The 15,620-nt window shown below is 38.0% G+C and overlaps 1 protein-coding gene across 1 annotated transcript in view; it reads right to left on the reverse strand.

Annotated features, from left to right (window-relative positions):
• SPTLC1 (serine palmitoyltransferase, long chain base subunit 1) overlaps positions 1–15,620 on the reverse strand; it is a 68,372-nt gene that overhangs the window by 12,379 nt on the left and 40,373 nt on the right. The window contains exons 7-10 of the mRNA XM_010835958.1: positions 11,493–11,622; positions 8,124–8,213; positions 2,944–3,051; positions 676–771 (exon numbers count right to left, since the gene is read on the reverse strand). Coding sequence (XP_010834260.1) covers positions 676–771; positions 2,944–3,051; positions 8,124–8,213; positions 11,493–11,622 — 424 coding nt within the window. The remainder of the gene's footprint in view (positions 1–675; positions 772–2,943; positions 3,052–8,123; positions 8,214–11,492; positions 11,623–15,620) is intronic.

Below are 15,620 nucleotides of genomic sequence, written 5' to 3' on the forward strand. Positions count from 1 at the left end.
CCAGCAACCCCACTGCTGGGCATACACACTGAGGAAACCAGAAGGGAAAGAGACACGTGTACCCCAATGTTCATCGCAGCACTGTTTATAATAGCCAAGACATGGAAGCAACCTAGATGCCCATCAGCAGATGAATGGATAAGAAAGCTATGGTACATATACACAATGGAGTATTACTCAGCCATTAAAAAGAATACATTTGCATCAGTTCTAATGAGGTGGATGAAACTGGAGCCTATTATACAGAGTGAAGTAAGCCATAAGGAAAAACATAAATACAGTATACTAACGCATATATATGGAATTTAGAAAGATGGTAACAATAACCCAGTGTACGAGACAGCAAAAGAGACACTGATGTATAGAACAGTCTTATGGACTCTGTGGGAGAGGGAGAGGGTGGGAAGATTTGGGAGATTGGCAATGAAACATGTAAAATATCATGTAGGAAACGAGTTGCCAGTCCAGGTTCGATGCATGATGCTGGATGCTTGGGGCTGGTGCACTGGGACGGCCCAGAGGGATGGTATGGGGAGGGAGGAGGGAGGAGGGTTCGGGATGGGGAACACATGTATACCTGTGGCGGATTCATTTTGATATTTGGCAAAACTAATACAGTTATGTAAAGTTTAAAAATAAAGTAAAATTAGAGAAAAAAAAAAAAAAAGAACCCACCTGATGGTCAATTACGAAAGACCTGCCACAGCAGAAACCCCCAATAGATGCCAGTGAGTTCTCCATGTTGGCACTGATAAGATCAATATCATCAATCTGCCAGAAAAGAGGAACAGTGGGAGTTACTTCTCAATTTAAAGAAAAGGGAAAAAAAAAAGGCCAATGTCAAGCTTAGAGACAAAATTTCAGCAGTGATGATGTCAACATCTGGATTCAAACCACCTCTATGAAAATAAAGGATAAGTCATACAAAATCAATTGTTAAAAGGACTGTTGCTTCACAACCCACCTCGGAATGTCTCATTTTATATATACTTTTTTGCATTTTGTCATGCATTGACAATTTATTCACAGAGAATAAAAGATGAAATCTAAAGCTGTTCGATACTAAACATACTCAGAAGCACAAGATAAGATCATTCCTTGCTAAAACAGTGGTCTCAGCTGGCCTTCTCCATAGAAGGTACTTAAGAGAAACAAAAAGGAATCTTTTGAGCATTTTTGGAATGTGTACTACATTCATCTTTTCCACCTTTCCAAAAACGAAATCAATTTATTCAAACATGAAGGCAATAGGTTCTTTGAACAAATTAACCAATTTGGGCAGTGGATAAACCTAATGTGCCCAGTGGGCTCCTGAACACCCACCACCTTTTCAACGGCTCAGCACTCCTTGGGTCCTCACGTTCTGCTCCAGCCCCCGGCACCAAGTTCCATCCTGTGCACAACAGCCATTCAGTAACTACTCACTGGTGGCCATAATAACTGGTCAGATCACATATGGTGTTATTCTAAGTGTTCCACAGATCCAACAAGGAAACCTGTGCTCTCTTATTCTTCTTCATCCTTTCCTTATGAAAAATTCCAAACATATATTGGTATTACAGAATTACCACCAGATTCAATAATTATCAACTTATGGACAGTCCTGTTCTATGAACAGCCCCCTACTGCCCTCTTCATTTCTTTGGAGCAAATTTCGGACTTAACTTGTTTTCATCCATAAATATTTCAGCGAGCATTTCTAAAAGATAGGTACTCTTTCAAAAACATTATCAAAATTTCTTATATGTCAAACATTGAGGGTTCAAGTATCTCTGTTTCACAAACCTTGTTTTCCATGATATTTGTATGAATCAGGATCCAAAAAAAGTCCACACATTCTGTACTTAAGCTCTTATAAATAATATCTCTGAGACAACTGCTAAGAGCAGTCAGAAAACCAGAAGAGTGAAATTATATGGTGCTTTTATCTTCTTTAAAATCTTCATGTCTTAAAAGCTGCTCTACTGTAAATTTTACTTGAATTACATTTCCATTTTTCTTAAATTCTTTAGGGCATTTAGTTGCCAAATGTCAGTCTGTCTCTGGGGAGCATGCTTCAGTCAAGTTTCTGTGATATTCATTCTGCTTTACATTTTTCTCTAGTTCTGTATGGGTAGAGGGATGCAAATATAATTGAAGGTGATTTTATGTTGCATAAGTTCAACTTTTTAACATGTTGTGAAAATTTTTATACACAAGATTTGGAGAAAAGCTTCTTTAACTTGACCACACAGTGGAGGGCAAGGACAGGCTATGGCAGTGGTGAATGAGGACAGACTACAGCAGCGGTGAGTGAGGACAGAGTACACAGTGGTGGGCGAGGGCAGGCTATGCAGCGGTGAGTGGTGACCAGTTGTGCAGATGGGCCCGCGCTGCTCCTCCTTCCTGAAGATCTAGGCACTCACACCACCAAGGGTGGGGCTAACTGAAGCTTATTTTCCTTCAGCAAAAGAAAAACATGACATACTCCAGTTGTCTGGGACCTTGTGGGGCTTTTCTGTGAATACCATATTGGTAAGGGTTTCTGATATTGTACATATTAAAATCATCCCCATATATACATACTACACAGAATATACAATTTTAAATATTAGAAAGAACATCTTTTCACTGCTATAATAAATATTTTCTAAGGACAACTTGAGGAATTCTTACTGATTTTAAGGAAAAAAAAGGTAAATTTAACTGTTTCTAGAGATACTGAAAGCTGGGATCAAATGCTACCTTTTAAACAGAACACAAATCTATGATTAGCCACTCTGAGTTCATAGATTTCAAGGGAAGATGGGGCTCTGGTGTGGCTGAGCCATCCTCCATGGACTCAGTGAAGTGCTGCCAGTGCACACTGATGAGGAGCACTGTCTTGTATCCATGAAACCTGCCCAGCAGGGTGGAACTGCATGGTTACTATATGAGGGAATGTTCCAAAAAAGGAGAGCTTACACTGATTCCAAAATGTTCCGTGACTCCTCGGCCATGCTCTCCCAGGACTCCAAATGAAAGGCTTTCCTCCAGAAAGATTCTTGCTTTATATTTATATTTTAACTTAACCTATGTGGTAAATAAACACAACTTTAAAATACTGATAATTAGCAGTGCACAGAACATATGGTTAAGAACAAAATTAAACCTAAAATAAAAAGGAGAGGAAAAAAACGTACAGTGTATCCTCATTACTGGTGGATTCATATTTGTGAAACTGCCAATTTGCTAAAATTTGTGACCCCAAATTAATACTTAAGGCACACTTGCAGAGTGGTGAAAACTGTGAGTCACCTGGAACACACTTTCCAGGCGAGCTAACAGGCTACTGCTTCAGCTCATACTGTGAATAAGTGTCCTCTTCACGTCTTGTTTACTGCCACATTTTTCACATTTTGTTGGTGATTTTGTTATTTAAAATGGACCCCTAGCACAGTGCTGAAGTCTTGTCTAGTTTTCCTAAGTGCAAGAAGGCTATGATGTGCCTTATGAAAAAAAATGTGTCTTACCTAAGTATCATTCAGGCCAGAGTTACAGTACTGCTAGCCATGAGTTCAATGTGAATAAATCAACAATATATATTAAATAAGGTGTCTTTTAACACAAACACATATAAAACAAGGTTATGTATTGAGCAATGGATGAAAACGTTGTGATGAGAGGCCTGCAGAAAACTAACTCTGTATTTGTCCTAGGAGCAAAAGTTTAGTATTTGATAATTCGGTACTGGCAGCATGTTAACAGAATGTAAGTAAACATACCCACGGGTTTCCCTGGTGGCTCAGACAGTAAAGAACCTGCCTGTAATGCAGGAGACCCGGGTTCAATTCCTGGGTTGGGAAGATTCCCTGGAGAAGGCCATGGCAACCCACGCCAGTATTCTTACCTAGAGTATTTCATAGACAGAGGAGCCTGGCAAACTATAGTTCATGAGGCTGCAAATGACTGAGAGATTAACACACACACTCTCTTCATAGATCAGAACTGCCATAAAAAATGAAAATAACGAAATCTGGATGCTCTAAAATGATTCAATTTAACTCAAATAAAACAGACAGCACAATGCCAATTTTTTAAAAACGAACTGTTTAGGCCTTATAAGTACAGACTTGTAATATATGTGTCAAATATTGGTCTAATTATGCATAGAACTTCCTAGGGAAATGTTGTATACATTCTTTCCTCAGAGGCACTATGTTTCAGTTTAGATTCATTTTTTTAATGCAGAAAAAGTTTTCATTAGTATGGTTTTTAATCTTTTTTTCCCTCCCCCTATGCTTTCTGGCTTGTGCAAAAGTCCTTTCCCATCAATGGTTTAGATGCATATTTATCTATACGTTCTTCTAAGTATTTCATAAATTTTTGGGTGTATACATTGGGAAACACACAAGTATACAGTTTTGTTTCTTTTTTCTCCTTCTGATGTCTAATTGATTTACCCCTTTACAATATGTATGTGATCAGTTTTACAGCTGAATTAAAATATAGTGATTATCAACCACTAAATTTTTATATATGTGACATGAGAAGTTGGGTCATAAATCCTTCCATGACTCAAGTAATCTTCTCTTGTGCCACAATCATACTTTTAATTATCAAATTTTAATTACTAAAAGACTTTTCCCACTGAGACTATAGAACTAATGCACAAAAATATATAAGACTCTTGTATCATGAGTCTCTGATAATTTCTTTTTTAACCATAATCATGCTAATCAATATCAAATTGGGAAGGGATCCCCACTGGGCTTTTAGATAAATTTTCTTAACAATGAACAAACCAATTTGGGGTGAATTACATTTTTTCAACACTGACTCTGTGTCCTATCCATTAATATGAGATATTATCAAATGAATAGTTTCTAAAAACTATGTTTTAGAAAATGTTTAATAATATTATTACAGTACTGGTACACAAACAGACAAGTGTAACAAAACAGGAATCCCTTTGTCAAACCCTAATTTGTATCCTATAATTTTACATATTCAATACTTACTGTTTCTACACTTCATATTTTTTCCATTGGCTATATATCTGCCCATGAACACTGCTTTATTAATGCATTTCTGTAATATACAGTTCTAGTATCCTGTGGCCCACTCTTCCTCCCGCATTATCCTATCAGGCTTTGACACAAAAGGAAGGAGAGGATAAGAAATCATCTCTTTTATTAACATTTTGGATGTATCTAGATTTCCTCAATAAATAGGGAAAAATTTAAAAATAAGATACGAAACTCTTAATTGTAAATCCTTATTCAATTGATGGACTCACAGATTCAGACTTTAATGGTCAAATGCAATGGTGGTTTACTACAGGAAAATCAGTGTAACAAACCATACTAATAGATTGAAGGAAATTACATGATTAACTTAACTGATGCAGAAAAAGCATCTGACAAAACCCAAATCTCGTATGAGAAAAGCACTCAACAAATTAGAAAAAGGAGGAACTTCCTCAACTTGATTAAGGGCATTTATGGAAAACCCACAGCTAAAATCTATTCAACGGTGATGGCCTGAAAGCTTCCCCTTAAATATTAGGAATGAGACAAGGATACACACTCGTGCCACTTATAGTCAACACTGTACTGGAAGTTCTAGCCAGAGTATTAAGGTAAGAAAAGGAAGACAACTAGACTGGAAAGAAGAAGTAAACCTATCTCTGTCCACAGATGACATAATCCTAAATATAGAATAAGATCCACAAAAATAGTATTTCAGCTAATAAACAAGTTCAGCAAAAGTTGTACAAGACCAATACACAAGAGTCAATAGTATTTCTGTAACCAGCAATGAACAATTCAAAAAGGAAATTAAGAAAATAATCCCATCGATAACAGCATCAAAAAGAATAAAATACTTAGGGATACATTTAACCAAAGAGAGATAAGACCTTACAGTAAAAAAAAAAAACCACAAACAGTAATGAGAGAAATTGAAGAAAATAAAAATAAATGGAAACACATTCCTTGTTCATCAATGAAAAGACTCAAAGCCTTTGACTGTGTGGATCACAATAAACTGTGGAAAATTCTGAAAGAGATGGGAATACCAGACCACCTGACCTGCCTCTTGAGAAATCTGTATGCAGGTCAGGAAGCAACAGTTAGAACTGGACATGGAACAACAGACTGGTTCCAAATAGGAAAAGGAGTACATCGAGGCTGTATATTGTCACCCTGTTTATTTAACTTCTATGCAGAGTACATCATGAGAAACCCTGGGCTGGAAGAAACACAAGCTGGACTTAAGACTGCCGGGAGAAATATCAATCACCTCAGATATGCAGATGACACCACCCTTATGGCAGAAAGTGAAGAGGAACTACAAAGCCTCTTGATGAAAGTGAAAGGGAGAGTGAAAAAGTTGGCTTAAAGCTCAACATTCAGAAAACGAAGATCATGGCATCTAGTCCCATCACTTCATGGGAAATAGATGGGGAAACAGTGTCAGACTTTATTTTTTTGGGTTCCACAATCACTGCAGATGGTGACTGCAGCCATGAAATTAAAAGACGCTTACTCCTTGGAAGGAAAGTTATGACCAACCTAGATAGCATATTCAAAAGCGGAGACATTACTTTGCCAACAAAGGTCCGTCTAGTGAAGGCTATGGTTTTTCCAGTGGTCATGTATGGATGTGAGAGTTGGACTGTGAAGAAAGCTGAGCACCGAAGAATTGACGCTTTTGAACTGTGGTGTTGGAGAAGACTCTTGAGAGTCCCTTGGACTACAAGGAGATCCAACCAGTCCATTCTGAAGGAGATCAGCCCTGGGATTTCTTTGGAAGGAGTGATGCTAAAGCTGAAACTCCAATACGTTGGCCACCTCATGCGAAGTATTGACTCATTGGAAAAGACTCTGATGCTGGGAGGGATTGGGGGCAGGAGGAGAAGGGGACGACAGAGGATGAGATGGCTGGATGGCATCACTGACTCAATGGACGTGAGTCTGAGTGAACTCCGGGAGTTGGTGATGGACAGGGAGGCCTGGTGTGCTGTGATTCATGGGGTCGCAAAGAGTCGGACAGGACTGAGCAACTGAACTGAACTGAACTATCATTAAGATCATAAAACTTCCAAGAGCAATCTAAATATTCAATACAACCCCTATAAAAAAATCTCAATGGCATTTTTTACAGAAATAGAAAAGCTGATTTTAACATTTAAATGGAATCTCAAGGTACTCCAAATAACCAAAAGAATCTTGAAAAAGAACAAATATGGAGAACTCACATGTCTTGATTTCAAAGCTTACCACAAAGCTACATGAATTAAGCAATTAAGCATGGTTCTCACATAAGGCTAGATAGACAAATGGAATAGAACTGAGAGTCCAGAAAGGAACCCATATATTTACAGTCAGATGATTTTGACAAAGGTGCCAAGACCATTCAATGGGAAAATAATAGCTTCTTCAACAAATGGTAGAGGGACAAACAGATAATCACATCCAAAAGAATGAAGTTGAACCCCTCTCTCACAGAATATACAAAGACAAGTAAGAACAAAAAGTTAGATAAATTGGACTGTGCCAAAATTAAAGACCTTTGTGCATTACAGGTCACCATCAAAGAAATGGAAAGACAATCTACAGAATGAGAGAAAATATTTGCAAATCACATTATCTGATAAGGGTATAGTATCCAGAATATACAAAGAACTTAACAAAAAAGACAATCCAATTTAAAACTGGGCAAAAGGCTTCTACAGACATTTCTCCAAAGATCAACAACGAGCCAACACAAGAAAAGAGGCTCAACATCATTAATCATTTAAGAAACGATCCTGAGGGATCCTCTGGAGTGACAGAAATGTTCTATATCATGACTGTGGTGCTGGTGATACAGTGGTGTACACCTGTCAGAACACATCAAAGCACACACTTAAAGTAAGTGTATTTTATTATGTATCCATTACACTTCAATAAAGTTGATTTTAAAAAACTCAGTCGTGATTACTCTTTAAATGTCATGGTTGGCATTTATGTTAATCTACTTCCCTAATATGATCAGATTGTGCTTATGATATCTATTAAGCAAAGCAGTGTAGATGTTATACATTTAAAATGGTCATAAACAAAAGGTGTAACTGCCAAATAGTCTGAATTCTCAAATAATTAATAGACATAGTTGCTCACCAATTCTGGAAGAGGGCAAACAGTTCCAGTATTCATATACAATCCTTCAACTATAATGAAACGTCGAGTTACACGAGCCTTGCGAGGATTCTTTAAAAGAAAAAAACAGACATTTTAAACTTTAGTTAACTCCAAATATAAAAATCTGTTAGGTGCTTTCTAGCACTTTCACATTACAAGATGTATTCACCAAGATAAATAAATAGACTAAATTAATTTCAAGTTTAAGGTTTGCAATCCTGTTACTATGAGATGAAAAACAGTGCTTTCTTCTCCTAGGTATGTTTTCAGGTCACACAGCCAATGAGGGCTTCATATACAATCCTTCAGGGCTTCCCTGGTGGCTCAGAGGTTAAAGCATCTGCTGCAATGCGGGAGACCTGGGTTCAATCCCTGGGTCGGGAAGATCTCCTGGAGAAGGAAATGGCAACCCACTCCAGTGTTCTTGCCTGGAGAATCCCATGGATGGAGGAGCCTGGTGGGCTACAGTCCATGGGGTCACAAAGAGTCGGACACGACTGAGCAACTTCACTCACTCACTCAGCCAAAGAGGAGGCCTCACCCACAAATACAAACTGTTTAGAATCTGAGAAAATTTAAAAAAAAACACAACCCTCCAAGCCCAGAATGACTGGGAAGGGACCCAGGGCAATCTTCTGGGGAAGAAGTGGATGTTTTACGTCGTGACAGGGGTCAGGACACCTGGGCTACATAGGCATAGTGAAAGTGAAGTCACTCTGTCGTGTCCGACTCTTTGCGACCCCATGGACTGCAGCCTACCAGGCTCTTCTGTCCATGGGATTTTCCAGGCGAGAGTACCGGAGTGGGTTGCCACTGCCTTCTCCAGCGGATCTTCCCGACCCAGGGATGGAACCCAGGTCTCCTGCATTGTAGACAGCTGCTTTACCGTCTGAGCCACCAGGGAACTCCATACATAGGTATAACCACTGGTCAAAACTGTATGACTAGGATTTATGTATTTCAGTGTCTGTAAATTTTACCTAAAGTAAGAAGAACTATAATGATGATGACAATCATCATCTTCACAGAGATGGGGTGGGAAGTTAAGTGAAGGTTCAGATGACACAAGAATGACAGAATTTTGAAAACAGAGCTGAGAGAAGGGCACAGGGAGCTTCACTCTACTACTATTTCCTCTGAATGTGCCAGATCTTTCAATAATAAAAAGTTAAAAAACAGACAAACCTTGATCTCCCTTGTCAACCAAAAAACAAATGAAACCTTTACCTTTCTTATTTCTCAAAACTGAGTCAAGTGAAACTGACTATGGCTTCATCCAGTGATGTTCAAAGGTGGTGCGGTGGAGGGACTTTTTCAAATAACACATGCCTTTCCACACCCCACTGATCTTTGACACCATTTCTGATTATCTTATCTTCTAAAGATAGAACTCCAGAGGATACAGGTATTTAAGAATCCTAGAATATATGCGCCCATTTATCCTCTAGAAAGGCTGTCACAACTGAAACTCTCATCAGAGCTATAGGAGGACCCTTTGTATCATCACATACACCAGTGTGGCACTGATTACTACCATAAAAGTTTTCCCTAATTGGACAGGCAAAAACCTTTACCCTAATTTCTGTAATTGTTAGTGAGGTCAGACTATGTTTTATTTGCTCAGTTGTTTGTATTTCTGTGAACTGCTGTTTTTAATATACTGTCTTTTTTTTTTCTTAAAGAAGGATTAATATGGGATATGAGAACTCCATAAGAAAAGGAATGAAAAAAAATATGAACCCCAATAAGTTGGGAAATTTTTGACAAAAAAAGTTTGATCCAAATCCAGACTAAACGGCAATATTTTAACTCACTTTCAAAGTAAAAACAAGCATCTAAATAGAAAATATATAAAAATTTAAATATTAAAATAAAATTTTAAAGTATTTATTTCTAAAAATCAAAATGTAAAGTAATTTAGAAAGCTTACTCTCGGCAGGAAAATATGGTAGAATTAATTAGTAAAAAGGTAAAAACTATAAAATGGAAATAAATTTTAAGGTAATTCCTGGTTATTCACTTTAAAAAAGTTCCACAGATTGTAAATCTTATAAAATACATACACACAAAACTTGAGTATGTGGTCTTCCAAATTTGTACAATGTTAACTTGGCAAAATAACTCCACAGCAGACCAGTTCATTGGTCATACTTTCTACGGCAGCGTTCTTCAATATGGTAGCATTCTAATACTAAATCATAATAAGGGGCATCATTTTACAATTTGTAGAAAGAATTCATAGGTGGTATGGTCTCAATTTTAAGCTGTTCCCTAACATCTATAGATTTTTCTAAATTGTATAATTATAAAACACAGCTTATAGCACATCTATCGCAGAATAGCAGAAGAGCAGAATCTATGCATATTCACCACAAGAATGTGTATGATCATGTAGTGCTGCTCCCAGACTATCACCTAAACAAAGACAACTGAATCCAAAAGAAATAAAACAAGTATCTAGAAAAATGGGAATTAACACAAAATTAAGAATGTGATGAGCATCTTTATCAGTTACTCTAGCAATGGATGAGTTGCAGTGGAAAAGTCCACTTGAAAGTGGTGTTTCAAATCACGAATCTGGTGACCAGGTTATTAGTACATCTACATACAGTGGTTCCCACTGCAGAACCACAGACCAGAACTACCTTCTCCATCCCTGTTGTCAGGGGCAAATAAATGCTAATTCTAATGGTGATGCTTTGAATACATTTCCTCTATTTCCTCCTTTATCAGAACAATAAGGAGCAAGTTCCACTCCCCCAATTCCCTCTCTGCCCCAAGGACCTACGCAGGTGCTTGAGAAGTGTAAACAGGCTGCAGGAGGGAAGGAAACCATGCTTGAGGCAGTTGCTTCCCATAGGAAGCAGTCGCTCAGAGCTCTGGGATGAGGCTGGGGTCAGAAGTCTCACATAAATTCATAGATTAAGATACGCTGCCACTGTTTTTTCCAGTGGACTGATACATGATTTATTCTGATATGAATAAGTGTGTTTTGAATTCACTAGGTATATCCTGTTAACACTGTAATGAATTCTGGTGTTATTTCTGTAGAGTTGAGTATATATTCCTCCATCTCCAAAGTGCATGCTGTTTTTCTTTTTCTCTTTTTAGAAAGCTGCCTAGATACAGTTTTTCCAAATTCGCCACATATAATGATGACAATGATGAGGCAATTACTATCAGACTTGGCTTTCTAACCTGAGGTACATTTAATAAGCAAGAACACTTTTATTTATTACCCAAATGTGATCCACAGGCAAGTTTTCATTACAAATTACCATTTCATTTATAATTTAGCTGGTTAGAAAGTACTAAAGAACTGTATAATTTTCTTCAAAAGAATCATACCTTTTGATCTTCAATCTCTTGTTCTTTTAGTAGTCGCTCCAGGTCGTCCATATCATTATGGTTAAACACCTTAATGTCACTACGTGATGCCTGTAATCCCTTCTGAATAGCAAAGCAGGCAGCTTTATCTCTGCAAGAAAGACAGACCCACCAGGATGGGGTTTAAAGAGTCTTGTCAACATTCGCAGAAAAGGAATGCTTGTTTTTATAACTTGACCAACATCCACTTGTTAAACTGAAGAGGGTAAATAGATAAAATATGTTTGAACATTAATACATCATTGTTTGCACTTCACTCTGCCAAGTCTTTCCACCTAACTACCATACTGATTCTGTTCCAAGAACCATATTCTTGCCATATTTTGCTCTTTGAAAAATGAGCACGCATCTTACTGTATGGATATTCACAGTAATTTTCTCATTCTGAAAACTAAATGAAACATTGATGTATCTTATCATCAATAACATCTCTGATTTGACTGGCCACCACTCTGCCATTACTTTGCCATGAAAATGAATACTGGACTGTTGACTCTATATAACCCAGGGGAGAATGCTGAGTCATATAGATTAAACTTCAGTACGATCTCCCAAATTGAGTTATTTGTGGTGAGAGGGTGGAAAATAGTTTTTGGTTTTTTTTTTTGGAATACAGTTTTTAAATTAAGTGTATTATTTAAAACTTCAAACAAGACTTCTACTTCTGGGGAGAAAGACATTATTAATTTTTCCTATTTTTCTCTCTGGGTAAAACCAAAAATCCTTGACATTGTATATAAAACAAATATAAAACAATACTGAAAAATAAGAAAAAGCACACAAGCAAGGGATGTAAGAAATGACATGGACAAGAAAGCAGTGGTACATATACACAATGGAGTATTACTCAGCCATTAAAAAGAATGCATTTGAATCAGTTCTAATGAGGAGGATGAAACTGGAGCCGATTATACAGAGTGAAGTAAGTCAGAACGAAAAACACCAATACAGTATACTAACGCATATATATGGAATTTAGAAAGATGGTAATGATAACCCTGTATGCGAGACCGCAAAAGAGACACAGACGTACAGAAGAGTCTTTTGGACTCTGTGGGAGAAGGCGAGGGTGGGATGATCTGAGAGAATAGCATTGAAACATGTATATTATCATATGTGAATCAGATCGCCAGTCCAGGTTCGATGCATGAGACAGGGTGCTCAGAGCTGGTGCACTGGGATGACCCAGAGGGATAGGATGGGGAGGGAGGTGGGAGGGGGGTTCAGGATGGGGAACACATGTACACCCGTGGCAGATTCATGTCAAGTATGGCAAAAACCACTACAGCATTGTAAAGTAATTAGCCTCCAATGAAAATAAATAAATTTTTTAAAAAAATGACATGAAACAAGTTCCTGGATTTTCCTGATTTGGAACTGATGCAGCAGGCAAACTGGAAATGCCAACAGGCATAGACAAAAAAGGTCTGACAAAAGTCTGCTCTCTGTAGCCAAGGACAGGAAAGGGGGCAGCTCAGCAAATGATAATGTCTGTGTGTGTTCTTAGTCACTCAGTCATGTCCGACTCTTTGCAAACCCATGGACTGTAGCCTGCCAAGCTCCTCTGTCCATAGGGATTCTTCAGGCAAGAATACTGGAACAGGTTGCCATGCCCTCCTCCAGGGGATCTTCCCAAACCAGGAATCAAAGCCAGGTCACTCATACTACAGGTGGATTCTTTACCTTCTGAGCCACCAGGGAAGCCCAATAATGTCTCTATTGCAGCCAAATCAAGAACAACCTGGGCCTGTCCCCTCCACATCAGCAAAGGCTCAGGGGGAACCTAGACTCTAGCCTTTACAGGGCCATAACAAGGCTCCCCAACACCCCCAAGGGAGTTGTCACAGAAGACAACCAGGACTTGTATGTATCCCTACTGGATAGTAACAAGTGGCTCCCACTGTGAAGACCATGTGGAGACCCAACTTCCAACCCTCTTGCATGAGAGGCACTCTCCCCTCTCTATGCTTAGGGTATGTCAGGGGAGGCTCAGAGAAAAGTAGGACTCTCATCAACAACCAGCAGAAATGAAAATAACCCCATGTCAGTGTCAATGGAGGCCCAGTGGAGACCCTGGACTTGTATTTCCATCTGGCAGTAATGAGGCAGCAGTGGCCCCTGCCCCTGTTGGAAGACTGTCAGAGAAACAATTAGAACATTTAAATAAAGCATAAACTATAACAGCATAATATGAAAATGTTGTCATACCAAGAACCAAAAAACATCAAACAATGGAAAAAAAATCAACTAGTATAGGTACCGAGATGACAAAGCTGTCAGGATTATCTGTCAATGATTCAGAGCAGTCACAATGAAAATGCTTCAATGAGTAATTACCAACATGCTTGAAACAAATGAAGAAACAGGAAGTCTCAGCAGAGAGAGGGAAGAAATAAATAATCCTGTGGAGATGTTAGAATTGAAAAACAAAATAGTCAAGAGAAAAAGCATAGTGGATGAGCTCAAAATCAGAAAGCTAAAAATACAGAACAGTAGAAATCAAGTCAATGTAGATAGCAAAGAGAAAACAGACTGGAAAGAAAAGAACAGAGTCTCAGGGACCTGTGAGACCACAATAAAATATGCAACATTCAACTCTGCGGAGTTCCAAAGAAGAGAACCAAATAGGTACTTAAATAAATAATAGCTGGAAAAAGTCCCAACTTTGACAAGAGGCTTAACCCAACAGATTAAAGAAGCTGAGTGAAATTCTTGCAGGTGAACCCAAGCATATAAATGCCAATACAATTTTAGTCAAATTTCTGAAAACTAGTGACAAACAAAAAATTCTTGAAAACAGCATGCAAAAAATGACGTCTTATATATAAAAGAAAGTTGAGTGGCAGTACATTTCTCATCATAAACCAGAACAGAGTGCCACAATGTATTTCAGATACTGAAAGAAAAGACTGGCAACCAAGAATCCAAAACTAGGCAAAATATTCTTTGCTAATGAAGAGAAGATGCCATTCTCAGTTGGAAAAAACTATGAGAATTTTTCTCAAGCGGGCCTCCCCTAAATGAATAGCTAGGGAAAGCTCTCCACATAGAAATAATAAATAAATAAAATAAAATAACTGTACATTCTGATGAAGGAAGAAAGAACAAAGTAAAAAGTATGAACACACACAGTAGGCTTTTCTTCTCATGAGTTTTCTAAATTATTTTTGGATGGTTCAAGTAAAAATTATAACACTATCTCATGTGGTTCTCAAGGTGTTTACAAGAAATACTTAAAACAACTGTATTATAAAAAAAAGATATGTGATTGTATTATATAAACAAGATAAATAAAAATGGAACTCCCAAAGACATTCATTCAATTAACCCTGAGAAAGGCAGGAAAAAGAAAAAGGAAAACAAAAAACAAACAGAACAAGTAAAAAATGAAAAATAAAAATTGGTAGATCTAAGCTCTCAGATGGTTAGATAGCATTACCCATTCAATGGACATTAACCTGAGCAAACTCCATGAGATAGTGAAGGACAGGGAAACCAGGCATGCTGCAGTCCATGAGGCTGCAGAGTTGACACAACTCAGCAACCGAACAATAAGCTCTCATATACCAATGATTACATTAAATGTAAATGGCTTAAATATACAATTTAAAGACAGAGACTGGCACAGAGGATTAAACATACTGCCTATAAGAAATTGCCTTCAGATGTAATGAGATAGGTAGGTAGTAAGGGAATATGTATGTATGTTATATACAATAATACAGGCAGTGAACATATTTATTACATACAATAAATCCACCACACAAAACTTTCAAAAGGGAAGCAGAGTGCCTGTGTTATTAACTGATAAAGACAACTCTGGAACAAAGAAAATTATCAGAGACAGAGAAAGTCATTCAGTTCAGTTCAGTTGCTTAGTCATGTCTGACTCCTGCAACCCCATGGACTACAGCACACCAGGCCTCCCTGTCCATCACCAACTCCCAGAGTTCACTCAGACTCATGTCCATTGAATCAGTGATGCCATCCAACCATCTCATCCTCTGTCGTCTCCTTCTCCTCCTGCCCTCAATCTTTCCCAGCATCAGGGTCTTTTCTAATGAGTCAGTTCTTCGCATGAGGTGGCCA

This window comes from Bison bison, unplaced genomic scaffold, assembly GCF_000754665.1.
Source record: "Bison bison bison isolate TAMUID 2011002044 unplaced genomic scaffold, Bison_UMD1.0 scf7180017864057, whole genome shotgun sequence".
Classification (NCBI taxonomy): Eukaryota; Metazoa; Chordata; class Mammalia; order Artiodactyla; family Bovidae; genus Bison; species Bison bison.